General features: G+C 37.4%; 1 protein-coding gene across 2 annotated transcripts in view; it reads right to left on the bottom strand.

Annotated features, from left to right (window-relative positions):
- Nucleotides 1-724: 724 nt before the first annotated feature.
- The window catches only part of PLSCR4 (phospholipid scramblase 4), a 43,807-nt gene continuing 25,296 nt past the window's right edge, over nt 725-19,235 (bottom strand). For both annotated transcript variants that reach the window (XM_058551318.1, XM_058551308.1), the window contains 6 exons: nt 12,911-13,146; nt 9,566-9,608; nt 8,409-8,626; nt 5,224-5,385; nt 3,690-3,848; nt 725-2,815 (listed from right to left, as the gene is read on the bottom strand). In XM_058551318.1, the coding sequence (XP_058407301.1) occupies nt 2,738-2,815; nt 3,690-3,848; nt 5,224-5,385; nt 8,409-8,626; nt 9,566-9,608; nt 12,911-13,146 (896 nt within the window). In that variant the 3' untranslated portion in view covers nt 725-2,737. The remainder of the gene's footprint in view (nt 2,816-3,689; nt 3,849-5,223; nt 5,386-8,408; nt 8,627-9,565; nt 9,609-12,910; nt 13,147-19,235) is intronic.

Below are 19,235 nucleotides of genomic sequence, written 5' to 3'. Positions count from 1 at the left end.
AATACCTCTTTGAAATTTTGATAAAAATGTGTCCTGGGTTATGAATATATGTTCTTTTTTCCAAAAAGATATAAGACTGTACTGAAAACCATGCTTCTCCAGAACGCTTTCTAAGGCCTTGCCAGGTTATAATCCTCACTCTGGCTCAAGTAAACTCACCTTATTTCTCTCATCTATAGAATGGTTATCAGTTATTTTGTGGAGACAGTTATGTATTCTCTAAGAAGACTGAGGCTTTCTCTACAGTTCTCTTCTTTCCTTTCTGGGCTCTCACCAGAATCATCTTTAAAATTCCATTCACTGCATTCTAGGCTTTTTCTAGCAGGCACCTCAAAACTATTCCAGCCTCTGCCCGTCACCCAGTTCCAAAGCCACTTCCACATTTTCAGGTATTTGTTACATCAGCACCCCTACTTTTCAGTACCACTTTCTTTCTTAATCTGTTTCGGCTGCTATAACAAAAATACTGTACCATTTAAAAATACTTCACAGCTTAAACAAACATTTATTTCTGACAGTTCTGGAGGCCCAAGATCAAGGTGCTGGCAGATTATAAGGGCATTAATCCCATTCATGAGGGCTCCACCCACATGACCTATCACCTCCCAAAGGCCCCACCTCCTAACACCATCAAATTGAGGTAACATAAATTTAGGGGAGGTGAACATAAACATTCGGTCTACAGCAAAGACTCAATCACAAGTCAAAAAACAAAACGGGATTTTACTATAAACCACGTATTTATTTAAAAGCCAAAAACAATATGATGAAGCACGAAACACAAATTTCAGAGAATAGCTTTTTTAAAATAAATCTGATCAGTTTTCCACAATGAAATAACATTAAGAAATATAGAAATTATATGAACTGTAGTATAAAAATATAAGACACATGGTACTACTTTTAAAGAAAGAGAAGTTATAACTGTAAGACAGATATGTTAATACCACAAAAACTTTAAACAAGAATTTAAAACATGGTTGGAATAATCTTTTCTTAGTATTATGCAGCAGCTCCTGGGATGAAGGAATGTAGGCAAGTAAAAGTGGAAAGCTTATATAGATAAACTTTCTGAATACTGTTTGTCTGATTTTCTATATAAAATATCTGACATCATTATAAGAAATAATATACATGTCTGTTTAAGACTGCAACTGCACTTACAAATATAAGGTAATTATTATTTTAGAAGGCAGCAGCTTTAACATTTTGTTTAAAAAAGCTAGGTGTAGTACGTAACAATGAACATTACAAGAAACTGAGTGAAACAACTTTTACCATGAGAAGATGAGTATCATTAAAAAACAAGGCACCTTTCTTTCACTCCCATAAGAACTGCGGGTGAAGGCCACGGAACAAGCACATCTAAGGACACTCAGGCTTGCTTTATTTGATAAGGAGCCACAGAAGAATCCATTCCAGTCTACGTACTGGCTGTGTTGAAAGAACACAGTCCATGTCCAGATAGGAAGCTAAAGTGCAATAGTTGCAAGTTGACTTATCAGTGTATTCACTAACACACTATGCTTTTAACTAGTTAATACAAACAAGCAGAGTTTATACTTTAACTATGTTGAGCCTACATAATCTTTACTGATAAGCTATAGATCCCAGAGAAGCAGCATGTTTGCTGTGTTTTATTATTTTCTTTCCAAAGATATAGATTTATCTATCATTTAAATAAAAAGCAGCAAAGCAATGTTAGGCGGTGTCAGAATTTGTAGTTTTTGCTTTTACAAAGCGCTACACAGAATGTCACATTTCAAAATTTAAAAACAAAACTCCACGCTTGCAATTAGAACAGCACAGTGATTATCAGGGATCTTCTTGAAAGAAAAAATAATTATATCCTCTGTGTCACATAAAATGAGATACAAAGGTTCAACAGGCAATCTTAGAGATTTGGCCCAACATATATTATATATAAGGCGTCTGTGACCAAGAGAGGTTAAATGCATTAAATGCGAGCTTCTTACAGGGCGCTGATGTCTCTAAGTTTCTCAGAGATCTAGACTGGCTGTGGCCCTGGTCACCTCCTTCCCTGATAGCCTGACCCTGTCTCCATATATAGGCAGCTCCTGATTGTCCATGCTGGTGAATGATGGACCAGGCATGGGAAATATAAACCTCATCATATAAAAAACCTGTTTTATTTTATAATAAAATCAAAATTTCCACTGAAACTTTTATAAACTTTGAAAAATGAGGTTTTGATACCTGTGCACACGTAAAATTTTCCTTGTACAATAAAACATAATATTTCTGTCTGCCTTCTTTTTGTTTTCACAGATGAAGAATATCATTCTTTTCACCTAGAATCAAATTTGTCTTCAGTAACAGGACATGTTGATGGAGAGAAGAGGGTTAGAGATGGCAGCTATATTACTCTATCTTCACAAAGATTGCTCTAAAGACCCAGTCATTGTACCACTAATTCATATGAGAGCTCTGGGATGCATTTTCTCTTATTTCATGCTAAAGTGTTTTCAAGCTCACTGTAGATACATTTACCTGGTTAACAAGTCATAGTGTTCTCAGGGTGAACTCCTAGCCTACCACATAGACAAGAAGACAGATACTCAATTGAAATACACAGTTAGACTGTTCTTGCTCTTACACTCTCAGCCTACCTGTCAAAGTAATACCCGATACAAATAATCTGCAAAAACAGATAAATGTATTTGCAAATAATTGAGGGTTGACCGTAAGCCCAATCAACTTCTCTGATTTTTTTTTATTAATTATAATTGCTGATTTGCTGTCTTGATCTATCTTGATGAACGTTGTGGTGAGATCTTTCAAAATACATGAAGTCCTGAAATTAGAAAAAGAATTATATGTAGATAGAGAGAGAGATAAGTATAGAATTATATGTATGTAGGCAGATAAATAATTAGATGCAACGCATAAAATACTATCCTTTATAATGTGTCAGGTGATCCTCCCATTCCAGTTAAGAATAAACAAATCTAATGAAATCTTTATGAAGAGAATCTAGCATGAAGGACAGCAATTACAAACTTGAAGCTGTTGGTAACCAATACGCTTTCCACTTGGGGTACCAATTAACTAAAGTTTCATTGTTAAAAGGAGGAAAAACTTGAAAATCAATATTAAACATGTTAATTATACCAATTGCAATATGTTAATTAGGTTTTTAAGGTAAATACTATAAATTTTATTTCTATACTTAACTTATGAATATTAACCATTAATCAGTCAGGAATACAGCAAAGGAATTGTACCTAATAAGTCTAAAGATGGTTCAACACCAAGCAGTACACTGATAGAGAGGTAGTAAGTGGAGGGAAAAAACATCAGATTTAGAGTTATTTTATTTCAATGAGAAATCATAGGACGGCCATCTTTAAGTAGTGGGAATGATAAATATATGCAATGATGACCATTATACCCATTGGATGCCTAATATCTTCCAAGCCCTCTCCTGGCCCCTTTACTCATGATAGCCAATATTCACAATCTTGAAAAAAATAAATATTTTAACCTCCATCTTACAGATGAAGAGACTGAGGCTTGCAAGTGTTAAACACTTTGCCAAACATGTAACTAGTAAGTGGCAGAGACAGAAGTTGGCCTAGTTTCAAAGCTTATTGCCTTTCCACTGTACTACACTGCTTCTCGTCACAAAGAATAATTCTCTCAAGATAACTCAAAAGCAAAAGGCTTACAATGAGGAAGCAAGCTCCAAAAATCACGGCTTTCATCTTCACATCCATGTCTAACGGGAAGTGAATATCAAAGTGGTCAGCATCGCCCATTGCTGACAAGAGACCATTCCACTTCCTAATAATACTGCCGACACTGGATACGCCATCAAGGGATAGGACCTAGGAAGATGAAAATGTGACTTCCTGATGATTGAAAGATATTATAATACATGTTTTATTCTTTTTATAAGCCATTTACACTGAGGTAACATAAATATAGTGCAGGAAACAAATATAGTAATAGTATAACTTCAAATAGGGAATTATGGCCAAGAAGGGTTAAGTGCCTTGCAACTGGTTAATGACTAAGCTGGGGTTTATCTTACAATTCTCAGGCTAGTGTTCTTTCTTCATCCTCAAATCAGTTATTAGGGGAGCCTGTCCGAGGAGGCATCATTTGAATTGATTTTGAAATTCTTTCCCATATAGCAAAGGGTGGGAATTGGGGATTGGGAAGGAGTCTCTTCCAGTTGAGGGAGAAACAGGATCAAAAGCAAGGAGGCATGGTTCTGTGTGCTTCACAAACTCCCTATAATCACTCCAGCTTGTGTGGGCCAAATCCACCCTGGCTTCTTACAGTACATCAAGATCTCGAAGGGCTTCAGCTTTTGAAAGGGGGACCCGGGCACTTGCCACAAAGAAAATACCCAAACACTACTTTTGGTGATTAGAATGATCCACACACCTGCCCCTGAAATTTGGCTTCTTAACATTGTCTATTTCTCTACAATGGTTTTCTATCAAGCAATGCTCGATGACATGGTGATGTAACATGAGAACTAAGGAAAGTTTATTGGGTGTCACAGGAAATATCTGAGTGAGCAATTTTAGATGATGAGTCTTGCTGAATTGCAAGCCATTCAGAACGAACTCTTTAAGAAGCCCAGGAAGTATTTCTAGGAATCTCCTTTGTCAGAATTGTAGGGTAATAAGCAATCATTCTGTAGCCATTGAGATAAAGGCAAAACAAAAGGATTTTTCTATTTCCTGAGAAAATGTTATAGCCTATGTGTTTTATCCATGCTATCAATGTTGTCCTATTTCTTGAGGACGCAGACAGACTTCTATCCTGCAAACAAGCAATTTGCACAATCTCAGGAGTGCTCTATACGTTCTGTGATATGTTGGGCGCTTTCATTACTTAGGACCTTTATTCCGATCCTAGAAATCTTTGTAAAAATGGTTAATTAAATGCAGCCAAGAATAAAATAAATTGATTAGGTCAAGCTATTTACTCTCAGGTTTCATGTTTTAAATGATTTCTTCTTACCTTTATCAAACACTGAAATCATTAAAAAGGAGCTCACATTTTGGAAAACACTGAGCAATCTGCTAACAATAATTTGAAAATCATTTGATGTCAACTGGTTAATTAACTCTCTCCTCATACTATTTTATTCATTCACAGGAAAAATTCATCTAAAATCAGACCATTCTGAGGTCTGTTAGCACATGTAGAAAAAATAGTAGAAATATTATTTTTACATTTGTTTACCTCAAAAACAGAATCTGAACCACAGCCATAGGTTGAGCACGGCCCACGCACTCCCATCACATTTTCTTTCTTCTCATTTTGGATGCTGTAAACTGCCCTGCACAGGTTCCAGTGCTCTGCAACAAAGCCAATGGTGACGCCAGGAGGACACTGCACCTCCAGCTGCAAATGAAGCATTGACAAGGCAAGGATGCTACACACGTACGTATACACATACACACAACACAGATGTGTCCTTCATTCAAGGACTAGGGGAACTGTTCTTGGGAGAGAGTCTTCCATTTTACCTGGTCTATTTCTTGGGATTGTATTTCAGTGAATAGCCATGAGAGACGAAGTCATGCTTCCCTTTGGGACAAAGTTACTGCTAGTTACAAAATGGCCAGTTCTCCAAGCTCAGTTGTCCTCAGCTATACATGTAGCATCTGCCTAGCCCCTCCAAGTCAACCCCATACAACTTAGGGGTAAGGGCACCTACACAAACACGCTGATGCTCGTGCTGCTTACTATGCTGTAATCAAGTTCTTTGTCTCTGATCTAGGAGTCTCATGTCTTCTGGCATAATCCACAAAAAAGTAAAAGGCTAACTTCTTAGATTTAAATCTTCAGACATGACAATTATAATAGAAAACAAAAAGAAGCATTTTAAAAATTGTATAATGTGAAAACAACAGAATGTGTGTAGGGGAATATAAACCCATTTTTAAAGAGTTTTAAAATATTGTCCACTACCCTCTTTTAGCTAATTATATTTGTAATATTCCTTTGTGAAGAACTTAGATCTTCATATTTAATAATAACAAAAGAGTCATAAAATTAAATTATTTGGTAAAAGCCCACAGTGAAACTTCTACTGACAATTTCTCTGGTGTCATATATACTTTCCTAAGAATTTTGAGTCCCCTAGGTCTCATCATGGGGCAGGACTATGCAGCTTCATGAACTGTCAAATCAAGATATTATTGTTCATGTATATACATTCACACACATACACAAACATATAAATGTGATAGTTTCCTAGGACTGAGATCTCATATAAGTCTAGGCTTAAGAGATAAAACATCAAAACTGTATACAAATAAATTACCTTTAAAAAATGCATACCATGATATATTACTCAGGCATAAAAAGAAATGCACTGTTGATACATGTAACAACTTGTATGAATCTCAAGGTAGTTACACTGAGTGAAAAAAGCCAGTCCTAAAAGGTTCCATACTATATGATTCTGTTTATATAACATTCTTGAAATGACAAAATTATAGAGATGGAGAACAGATTAGTAGTTTCCAGGGTTTAGGGATGAAGAGGAGAGAGGGAGGGAGGTGTGGTTATAAAAGGGTTTTTTTGCAGTGATGGACGGTTTGGTATTTATATTGTGGTGATGGATACAGGAATCTACATAGCTGATAAAACTGCATAGAAATAAATAAATACACACACACACACACACACACACACACACACACGTCAATACAAGTAAAACTGGAGAAATCAGAAAAAAATCTAGATAACACTGTGGGACCAAAGTTCCATACATTGGACTAAGATTGTAATTTTGATTTTCTTTACTCTATGCTGGCTTCCTATAATCTCGGAAGGCTGCACTTAGAGGCTGTGATTTACTAAGTTCAACTTATGAATATGAAGAAAAATGCCTACTATACAAAAGCATTAAGAAGAAATTTTCACATATTGAGGTATATGGGGTAGCTATTCTTGTTTAAACTGATTTGGCTTGAACTAAAGAAGCCTGACTTACAGCCTATCAAACATACATTGTACATCTGCTTTAACCATTAAAGTGAAGAATGCATTAAACATTATCTCAAAGTACAAGAATGCACTCTTTGAAGATAAGGATATCTTCCTTTCCTGTATAAGGAAGATATACTTCCTTTCCTGAGGCCAGTATCAGCACTCCTGAAGATGTTTCCTGTCTCGGACAACAGGGTCATGTTGACCTGCTAATTTGCAACTGAATATTTAAAACTTTGATGGATATGTATCCTGGGCATGTCTGATGTATGTTCTTTGTTCTAAAAAGGTAAAAAAGTATACTGAAAACCATGCTTCTCCGGAACACTTTCGTCCTTTGTGAAGGTTGCTTTCCTGGGTTATAATCTTCAGCTTGGCTCAAGTAAAATTCACTTTCTCTCTCTTATCTATAGAATGGTTGTTGGCTATTTGTATCAATAGCATCAAGGATAAGAGGCAGAGATTCACCTCAAATATAAGACTATTATTACAAAGACAAGAATGACAAAGGAGTAAGATATCTGACAACAGCTAGTATTCATTGAGCACCACACTGTTTGTCAGACACTGTGCTAAGCAGTTGATATTTGTTTACTACTTAATCCTCAAAATAATCATGCTATGAGATAGGTACTATTAATATCTCCATTTTACAGGTGAATAAATCAAGGCACAGAGAGGGCTGTAAAAAAATTACTATTGTAAATGCTGATAATTAACATATCATTTAAGTATCCCAGTAATCCAATAGAGTATATGCCCAGTGTATGGATAAGAACACTGAAGCTCAAAGAAGTAAAGTGTCCAAATTTAAGTAGGTGGCATATCTGAAATTCAAATTCTCTTGGACCTCCCTCTAAAACTGCTTTTCTTTTCCCTGTGGCAAACAACTTTCCTAGAGCTGTGCAGGTCACAGAAGAGCAACCCCACTGGAACTTAGCACATGTGCACTCTGATTCCAGCACCATCATCAGGCACTTAACCACCCTTTCTTTACCTGTAGCAAGGTATGAGCTGAGATGGTAGTGTAAAGTTATCTAAGGTCTCTTCCAATTCTAAAAGCATATGTTTGTGCTTATCTGGATACATAGGTACATTCAGATAAAATGTGTGTGACTACTGTTCTAGGTGACAGGCAAATTTCTGATTCAGAAGACACAACTGATAGAATTGTGTTCATTGACTAAACAACCTTAATTTGTGTTTAACCCACTGAATAGCACCACAAAACATGAACCCACAAGAAAAAGCCCTGTGTGATTTTCTGTAGGTGAGCTAACTTGGCTTCCTCCCTCCCCACTATCTTCCTTCATTGTGACAAGGAGATCCAGTGAAAATTCCCTCCTGCGTCGTTTTCGAAGGAGCACAATCATGCCGTGAAGAGTTGGAACAGGAGGGGACAATGGATTAGACTTCTGTTCTCTGACCTCTTGCCTGGTGGAGGGACAACAGAAGCAACAGCAGGTACATCTGAAAGGTCTCTGCATTGTCATGATTTCTCGGCCCACGCAGTCAGTGACCCGGAGGACGAAGGGCCTTAGTGTCCGGTAAGAATTTCTGGTAAAGTCGTCTGTATCTTCAGTTACGATGTACACCATCTGGTCCAGGTTGTTTTTAATATCATATCTATTATTAGTTTCAATACCTGTCATCCCCAAAAAATAAAATGAGAAAGCCATCTTAAATTAGAAGCAGTTAAAATGGGCCTCAAGAAGTCCTTTTGCAGTATTTCTTAGGGGCTTAAAGAAAAATCGTTTTTTAAAAATTTCAGGTGAAATATATGCGATTAGAACATCAAAATAGTAATATGCCCTATAAGTACTTAGTTATTTTGAAAATTTAAAACATTTCTAAGAATCTCAGTATAAAATAATTTTAAAAACAATAAAAGCAAAGATTGAAACAGTATTCCTGGAATACCTAAATTCAGTAAACTTTAATTATAAAACTACTTAGATAAAATTACACATTGCACCATAAATTAATCAGCTCATGAAATACGCTAAGATGATGAGGGTCATTACTAATTGCAAATAAGAAAATGAGCCAAGGATAGTAAGGCTCCATGTGGTGGTCAAATGAACGTGTAGGGCTGGAACATGAGGGTCAGTAATCTAGCGAGGATGAACTGAGAACAGGCATTGTTTACTGTGATTTCTTTTTATTTCCAAAGCAAGGGCACTGGACTAGAACTCAGCAGATTTGGAGTCTATTTCCAGCTCTCCTGCTGCTTAGCTGACTATGGTGCCCCTGGCTAACCCATTTAGTCTCTTGGCTCTCTCTTTTCCTCACGCATGAAAAGTGAATATGCAGAAGAAGGGATGGGTAAGGATTAGAGGGCGTGACCACATAAAGTGTAAGTCCTTTCTTAGTTTCAAGTCTAAGAACTTATATATGATATATAAATGGATTAAATTATACAAAATAATTCCCTTCATTACTTTCTTGAAGAGAGGGTAATAGAGAAGAGTTTTTTCTCTTTCAACTACTAAAAAATGATCAGTACAAATAAAGAACTAAATATTGGATAATGCAAATTTCTACCTGATTCAAATACTGCTGAACACTACAAAATTATACATACTTTCCAGAGGCTCAAAATGCTGAAGAACGTGTATGTTGTCCAACTGTTGGGACAGAACAAAGCAATTAGGAGAAAGAGAAAAAACAGAATTAAATCAAATCAGCATGAGAAAAGAAAGTGATGAGATAGGTATTAAAATGTATCAATTGATACTAAAATATTTTTTTGAAATTGAACGCAATCAAAAAAAAATTTTATCGAATGAAATTAGCCCATTTGCACCTCATCAGATGGTTATTAGCACAGCTGTCTGGACAGGAAAACCACTTTTCTCTATTTCTAGTTTTAAAGATAAACAGGTGCCTGGTATATCAGAAAATCATCTCCCTGCTACAGTAACAGCATCTAGAAGAACCTGTGTTGACACAGATGGTTCCTAGCTCAGTCCCTACTCACTGGTCTCTGTGACATGTCACCCAGACTAGAGTTGCTCAAGAAGTTCAGGACGCTTTAACACAGACCAGCCATAGAGAAAGCAATTTTCTCAGTGGCATGAGGAGAGTGAATCTGCCAGGGTGGACCTCACACAGGAGTGTTCAGTTTTATGTTACAGTCGTGCGTCACTTAATGACAGGGATACGTTCTGAGAAATGCCTCAGGCAATATTGTTGTGGGAACATCATAGAGTGTACCTTCACAAACCTAGATGGTACAGTCTACTACACACCTAGGCTACGTGGTACTAATCTTAGGGGACCACCATCATGTATGTGGTCCGTCGTCGACTGAAACGCCGTTATGCGCCACGTAACTGTATTTCACAGGTACCTCTGGAAGAGGTTAACACAATAACTTCCATTCATTTCAGCTACTAATGCCAGGGTCTTCCCTCGGTGCATACTTTAATAAGGGGAGGGTCCACGAGGACTGGAAGCATGTGAAGGATTAGCACAAAGGGGAGGAAACATTCTGGAATGGAATTCCTTGAAAAGGGAGATTGGGAATACCATTAGATAAACTTCAACCTTAACTTCACTTAGGAATCACTCTACAGACAGTCTGATGGGCCCATTACCTGTTATACTTGAGAATATTCTAGCAGAAAAGAAGAAACCTCTTTGAGGACAGACTAATCATATCTATACAATTTTAGATAATATTAATCTAAAAATATAATTTTAGATAACCCGAGCCCAGAACACTTCCTGAAATACCATATTTCACCAAATATTCATTGAATACATTAATTAATGAGAAACACATGAATGTGGTAAAAAATAAAATTAAAAATAACTGGACTTGAATGTTTTGTGGTATGATTGATTACAGAAGGGTATAGAGAGAATACAATCTTTCCTTCATTAAAACCTTTTTCTTGTATGAAAACAATCAGGTGAGGGGGTCTAAAAATGTCTTATAAAATATCAAAAATGGCCACTAAAGTGATTTATAGTTTCTTTAAAAAATCCAGGATGTTAAAATCTAGAACTAAAAAGTAAAAATGTTCACTGCTTGGTAAATGTATCCACTGCTGAGCAAAATATTCTAAAGAAATGAGGCCCATTAGTGTGGATGAAGTTTGCCCAGTAAGATGCTACAGCTGTTAGGAGCAGCTCTCTCACAAATCGGTGGAGTCACGGGCCAAGCCAATACTCTAGAAATAACAGAATCCTGCTACTTTGGACGCTATGGAGTTTTGACAGTCCTGATAAAGATTCGTGTCATCTGCACCTGAGATTGCAAAAAGACTAGGATAAATGATAAAAAAATGATTGGCTCTGTGTCTTCCAATCACAAATAAGGTATTTTAATGAATAACATCCACGTAGCTATCACCCATTGGGTGGGCCCTGGAGGCCAAAACTAGTAGGCACATTATAAACCTCATCTCATTAAAAATTCTCCTAACAATGTAATACGGTATGTGTTGCCAGTACTATTTTATTGATGATTAAATGCAAGCACTACGAGGTCAGGGAAGCTCCTCAAGGCTGTACGGTGAAGAGGAAGCAGAGCCAGAAGGAAAACCCAGGTTTGTCTGGCTCCAAACCTGTTTTGTTTCTTTTTCTCATTTATTTTTTTAACTCAAAACATTCCTGAAAGAGAAAATAGAAATCATAAAATATGTTCATTTAACTTCTGTCAGAATAATAGACGAAATTAAGAAACTGCTATATTAAAATGAACAATATCAAAGCTATACCTTTTTAAAAGAGAAATGACTCCAGATCTTGGATTTCTAAGGACAATTTTGGTATTTATCATCAAGGATAAAAAACAGACTTTCTAAACTTGATTAACTATAACCATTTTGTAAGCTTCTGAAATAATGTAGGGGGGTTTACTCTAGGACTGTATACCTGAATAACTGGCTTTGTATTTTGTCAATATTTTGCCAAAACAACAATTTAATAAAATTTTTGACTCATATAAAATCCCAATTTTCCTGATCCAACTGTACTGACTTTATTTTTCAAATATCAATACCATAACATAGTACCAATGGTTCTCAATGCACAGGATTTTAACAGGGTCTCTACCAAAATATAAAATTGAAAAGACAAATATGTCAACTCCAAGGAATATTTGATTGACTATGCAAGGAGACATGTATTGAATTGGCCAGTCCCTCGCTCAGAATGTATTTCAACACTTCGCTTTTCTAAAAGCAAAACATGATTCAATTCCTTGTAAGAGATTTCCAATACTAGCTTTGTCTTATGTTCATTAAGCAATTTTTTTTGTTTGTGACGTGTTTTTAAACAATACCATTTGGTACATCAATTTGACATATTGACCCAGTTTCTGATCTGGATGTCCTCGTAGCTCCAGAATGTCTATACAGACAGAAAATGAGAAGTCGCTGTATTGTGGGAAGGGGTTTTCTGTTAACTTGATCTGAAGCAACACCCTTGGTAGGTCTCCTATTTTTATTTACACTGTATGTTTGGGGGGTGGCAGGAATGGCTAATGAAAATTATAGGTGGTGAGAAGAAGCAACGGGCTGAGGCATTTCATGATTCACTTATTGTCTACTGTTCTGTTCTTCATGTTGCTTTTCTTGACGTTAACTCTACTTCTAAGCAAATGATACCGCAATTAGCATCTTTGATAGGTTTTCTTTGGTTCCTATTTTTTAAACTGCCTTCAATAGGACATCTTGGTTATCTTAAAATTCAATGTACATCCTTTAGAAAACGATACTCAACCACCAAAAACATTCCTATACTCTTTGTTCCCCCTTCACATTTCTGAAATTAGTACTACCATTCCTATAGTCTCACAAACTAGACATCTGCCACCACTGACCCATCACCTCTATCTACTCCATCCAGCCCTTTGTCTCTTCTTGTCAGATCCTCAGTCATACTTCATAAGAAAATAACTTGGATTTGTGTGGAGTACCTGGGCTAAGTATTCTAGACCAGGAGGACAGTTTGGCATAAGAGCTGGCCCTGGCATCCATGTTACTGGAGCTGACTGATGTGGCATAGAGTATTTGCCAGGCTGGTACTGGATAGGATGGACACCACCAGTTGGCTGGTACAAGGGGAAGGTACTGGGCTGCTGTGGACTGTAGCATCTTGTAGGCAAGCCTCCTGGGTAGCCGGCAGGTAGAAGGTCAGCTGGTCCAGGGGGTCCTGTGCTCAAAAACAAATAAAAGTATTATACATTATTAACACTATAATATATTGGAAGTTAGCATGACTTTCTACATGAAAGATAATATGGATCACACAGCGTTCACTTAAAAAATAACAAGTTCCATTTTCTGAATGTGTACCATACACCAAAAAGGTACTAAGGAGATTCACATATTATCTTATTTAATCCTCTTAAACCTTATGAGATAATTATTCCCATTTCAGAGGTGTATAAATAAGGTTTGAGACTAAGTAACATGTTAGCTTCTCTATGTATTAGGTTTCTCCTTTGGAGATTATAATACACCTACTTAATTAGGTTGTGATAAGATTAGCACCAGGCTTAGCACGTAATCAGCACTGTACATTTTTATTATATTTATTGTCATTATTGTTTAAGGTCACAAAGATAGCAAGGTCTACTTAACTTCAACAGGGTGCTTTTAATGACTGCTATCTAATTCCAGAACAGTTCCATCATCCCAGAAAGGAAGCCCATACCCATTAGCGTCATTCCCATCTTCTGCCCCAGCCCTTGGAAACCACCGTCTCTACAGATTTGCCTAATCTGGACATTTCATATAAATGAAATCATGTAACATGCAGCCTTTGCATCTGGTTTCTTTCATTCAGCATAATATTTTCAAGGTTCATCCATGTTGTAGCACATATTGGTAGTACTTCGTTCCTTTTTATGGTCGAATAATATTCCATTGTATGGATATGTCACATTTTATGTATCTATTAATCAGTTGATGGACATTTGGGTTGTTTCTACTTTTTGGCTATTATAAAGAACACTGCTGTGAACACTGGTGCACAAGTTTTGGTGTGGACATGTTTTCAGTTCTCTTGAGTACATGCCGAGCAGTGGAATAGCTTCAATTTTTTGAGGAACTGCCAAACTATTTTCCAAAGTGGCTTCACTGTTTTAAACTCCCACTGCTCAACTCATTTATTAGTGCTAATTGTTCATGTGTGTGTATTCTTTAGGATTTTCTATATACGAGATCATGTCATCTGCAAACAGAGACAGTTTTGCTTCTTCCTTTCTGATCTGGATGACTTTTATTACTTGCCCCTGCCTAATTGCCCTGGTTAGAACCTCTAGTACAATGTTGAATAGAAGTGGCATGAGGGAATATCCTGTCTTTTCTTGATTTTAGGGGGAGTACTTTCAGCTTTTACTATTAAGTATGATGTTAAGCTGTGGGGTTTTCATGGATGCCCTTCATAAGATTGAGGCAGTTCCCGCCTATTCCTAGTTTGTTGAGTGTTTTTATCATGAAGGATGTTTTACTTTGTTGAATGCTTTTTCTGTATCTATTGACACAATCATGTGGGTTTTGTCCTATATTTCATTAATATGGTATATATATTGATTGATTTTTGTATGATAAACCAACCTCTTATTCTTGGGACAAACCCCACTTGGTCATGTTATATGAACCTTATTATATGTTGCTGGATTTGGTCACTATGTTGCTAGTATTTTGTTATGCATTTTTGCCTCTATATTTATAAGAGATATTGGTCTGTAATTTTCATTTCTTGTGATATCTTTGTCTGATTTTGCTAATAGGGTAATACTGGTCCCACAGAATGAGTGAGAAGTTTTCATTATTCTTCCATTTTTTGGTAAAGGATTGGTATTCAAATCTTAATTAAGCATTTTGTAGAATTCACGAATAAAGCCATCTAGGCCTGGGCTTTACTTTGTCAGAAATTTTTAAATTACTAATTCAATCTCTTTACTTGTTATGTAGGTCTATTCAGGTTTTCTATTTCTTCTTGAGTCAGTTTCAGTTGCTTGTGTCTTTCTAGGAATTTGTTTCATATAAGTTTTCTAATTTACTCGCATATCACCGTTCATAGTATTCTTTAGAGTATGTTTTAATTTCTGTAAGGTTGTTAGTAATGTCCCCATTTTCATTCCTGATTTTAATAATTTGAATCTATTTTTTTCTTGGTCAGTCTGGGCTAAGGTTTCTCAATTTTGTTGATCTTTTCAAAGAACCAACTTTTGGTTTTGTTCATTTTGTCCATTGTTTTTCTTCTCTCTATTTCATTTACTTCTATTTTAATCTCAATTATTTCCTCCTGCTTGCTTTTGGTTTGGTTTATTTCTAAGGTGGAAAGTTGGGTTATTGATCTGAGATCTTCTTTTTTAAGATAGGTGTTTACAGCTGTAAATTTCCCTCTAAGCTCTGTTTTAGCTGCATCCCATAAGCTTTGATATATTGTGTTTCTCTTCATTCATCTCAAATTATTTTCTAATTTCTCTTGTGATTTCTTTTTGCCTCTTTGCTTATTTACGAGTGTATTTTTTAATTTCCTCATATTTGTGATTTTCCAGATTTCCTTTCATTATTATTGATTACTAATTTATTCTACTGTGGCAGAATATATTCTGTGTGATTTCAGTTGTTTTAAATTTATTGAGACTTGCTTTATGGTCTTCCTAGTAGGTCTATCCTGGAGAATGTCCTATGTGCACTTGAGAAGCATGTATATTCTGCTATTGTTGGGTAGAGTATTCTAGACATGTCTACTATGTCTCGTTTGGTTTATAGTGTTGTTCACGGCTTCTATTTCCTTTCTGATCTTCTGCTTAGTCATTCTATCCATTTTTGTAAGTGGGATATTGCAGTCTCCAATTAATTTACTGAATTGTCTATTTCATCCTTTAGTCCTGTCAGTTTTTGCTTTGCGTATTTTGGAGCTCTGTTTTTAGGTGTATATATGTACATAATTCTTATGTCTTCTTGATGGATTGACACTTCTATTATTATGAAATGCCCTTTATCTCTAGTAACAATTGTTGTCTTAAAGTATATTTTGTCTGATACAAGTATAGCTATTTCATTAATTCTTATCAACAACTAACTTTGAGAAACATTATTCTAATACAGTGTTTTATAAACTGTAGATACATTCATGGTCTATGAAATCAATTTAATGGTCCACAATTGCAGTTTTTATAAATAAAATTGACTAGATCGGATTAAAATAAAATAGCAAATATCAAACCGTACTGCCCACAGGCTATATACTCACTGTATTGAGTATTGCTTGGTGAAACTTGTGCTGGTTAAATAAAAATAAATACAAATATATATGTATTGTTTACTGTGGGTCATAGTAGATTATCATCAAGAATGTTTGAAAGCCACTGATTTAAAGACCCTTTTATTTAACCAATGTAAAGAAAGGAAAGATTCTATTTTGGAATGGAAAAGATAGAGACAATGTTACAAAACTGTGATGTATAACCACACAGGAGCTTGTTTTTATCACGGTTGGAGACAGTTCTCTGTGGATCCCCTCCTTGAGGGGGAAAAAAAAAAATCTTACTTAAATATAGGTTAAACTGCAGTTTCTTTCTGAAAATTACTGTTTGTTCTTATACTGTATGTATGTGCATATATCTGTGTTTTCTTGTATATCTGCTCAAGAATTATTGGGATGTCAGTCCAGATGACAGCAAGAGGTATTAGAAGCCAAGGTCCACCTCAGGTCCAGGTAAGAATGCAAAAGGGAACAAGACTGGATAGTAGAAGCCCAACGGGGGCTGTGATAAGGAAGCCCCACAAATGGCATCACATGTCCCCAAGTAACCCAGGCTTTGGACACTGTGGGTCAATAGACTAGGGAATCTGGTATCTTTTTGTAACAAAAAGCAATGCTCACAGCTGTGTAGGGCAGGGACTGACAGATAGCTCCTGAAAAATGTGGACGGTTCCACTGGCAGCTGTTCTTTGAAAAGGTCACTGCTGCAGAACGAAAAAGACTTGAGAGAGTGGGGTAAGATGGAGACGATGCTCTCTCAGAGAACCCAAAGAACTGGGTCCTGCAAACCATGCAGATCTGGAAGGAACTCCTGTTAGAGGAAGCTACGTTGACTATTAAAAAAAAAAACCAAGATAATAGTTAACACTTACTGAGCTCTTATGTGCCAGGCACTGTTCTAACTACTTTACAAGTATTAAATCTTGTGATCTTTACATCAACTCTATGTGGTAGGTACTGTTATCATCCTTCATTTGCAGAGGAGGAAACTGAGACATAAGGAGGTTAAGTGACTTGCTGAAGGATTAATAGCTAATATGCGGCAGAGTCAGAACTAAAACTCAAGCATCCTTAATTAAATTGTGATAATACTCCCCCTAGATCAGAGGCTAGGAAGAGGAATATCCAAAACGGGATTCTCTGGAAAGCCTTGGAACTGTAGACCGGAGGAGGAACTCTAGTGAGCAGCTATTTTTAAGTCCTTAAATCTTTAGGTTCTGCACACCCCCCACCTCCCACGGGACAACACAGTACAGGAAAAAATAGCTCAGCCAGCAGAAAGCTGGTCTCAGGACAGTCAGAGGTGACCAGCATAGAGACAAAGCAGTGCTCTGGGGTCAGCCTAAGCTGAGAAATCCAGCCACCACCAGGAAGGGACATTGCCCGAGAAGTTCTTTGGGATGAGAAATAAAGCAAAGATGGCACCTCCTGTGAGGCCAACTGGACAGAGGCTCACATTCCAGTGATTCGGGCATCAAAGGGAAGAGTGGCTTTTGAAGCTGATGAAGTCTGGGACATGTTACACATAAAAATCCCACTTATGAAAGTCATGAATTGTGAAACCATTTCTCCTAACACCATCTGAAAATAAGGCTATGAGATAAATTAATCCTTCCCTTATCTAGGAGGCATTCCTCAAGCCCCTGTCAAGGACCAGCTGCTGAGCTTGCTGCTAAGGACAGAAAGATGTACAAAGACATGTCTGTCTTCAAGGACACCCAGTTCTGTGGAGGACACACAGATTTATGAGAAAAAGTGAAGGGTCAGGGCTGGCTCGGTGGTCTAGTGGTTAGGTTCGTGCACTCCACTTTGGAGGCCTGGGGTTCACAGGTTTGGACCTATTTTACCACTCATCAAGCCATGCTGTGGCAGCGTCCCTCATATAACGTGGAGGAAGACGGGCACGGATGTTAGCCCAGGGCCAGTCTTCCTCGGCAAAAAGAGGAGGATTGTCAACAGATGTTAGCGCAGGGCTAGTCTTCCTCACGCACACACACAAAAAAGTGAATGGTTATCATGAAGTGAGTAACTGTTGTAACCATAGGTAAGTGCATAGTGTGTGAAGGGATTAGAGAGGAGGGGCACCTGACCTAGCAGAGGGGGTCCCTATGATGCAAGTGCTGACACAGTAGACCCAGACAGCACTTCCGTGATGGGCAAAGGTTTTACAGTGAGCATAGGCGCAAAGCAAGCAGTTGCCCAGGGAGGCTCAGTACCGTGGGAGTAAAGGCCCTGTATGGAGATTTAGCAGACAACGCTAGGAAGGAGGTGGGGAGGGAGTGAAGATTAGGAAAGACCTATACTCTGTGCAAAGAACTTGACCCATGTGCAGATAAAATGGAAAGTGGAGTGATCAGTTTCACAATTGGAACTTTGTGAATGAGAAGGTTAGATTAGGCAGGAGGTGCCTGCAGGAGTCCAGATGGAAGGCAAAGAATTTTGATTGTGATGAAAGGAGCAGAAAGCAGAGAAATAATAATGGACATTTAAGAGACAGTATTGTCCTGGTAACAGATTAGATGCAAGGAAAGATTCTCAAGTTTCTGATTAGGGTCCCTTGGGTTTCGAGAGTACAGAAAGAATAGAGTCTATGTGTTCGGGAGCAAGACGCCAAAGTTGGATTGAGGATCACTGAGTCTGAGATCCAGGGTCATCCAGGGGAAGTGGTCTACAGGCAGTTGGAAACGCAAATTTAGAGCAAAGGAGATGGATATGGGCGGGGGCTAAGGGGTTCATAAGTGGTTAAAGGCAAACGAAACCATGGGTATTACCGAGATCACTGAGGAGAGTGTGTAAAAGGAGGGTGAATGGAAGATGTGAGAGCGGGAGGCAGGGCAGGGGAGGGCACGGGAGTGTACCAAGGAGCTGTGGGGACACCAGTGTTTAAGGGTAGGGGACACAGAGCTCTTGACAGAGACTGAGAGTCAGGAGAGACTAAAGTAAAAATAATAGCAACAAGAAACAACGTCAACTTAGAGCTAAGGGAGAAAAAAAGATCCAATGTCTTTAGGAAAAAA

This window comes from Diceros bicornis, chromosome 2 (genome assembly GCF_020826845.1).
Source record: "Diceros bicornis minor isolate mBicDic1 chromosome 2, mDicBic1.mat.cur, whole genome shotgun sequence".
Taxonomy (NCBI): Eukaryota; Metazoa; Chordata; class Mammalia; order Perissodactyla; family Rhinocerotidae; genus Diceros; species Diceros bicornis.
The sequence above is the reverse complement of the archived record's forward strand: the minus strand, read 5'-3'. Positions and strand labels throughout refer to the sequence as shown.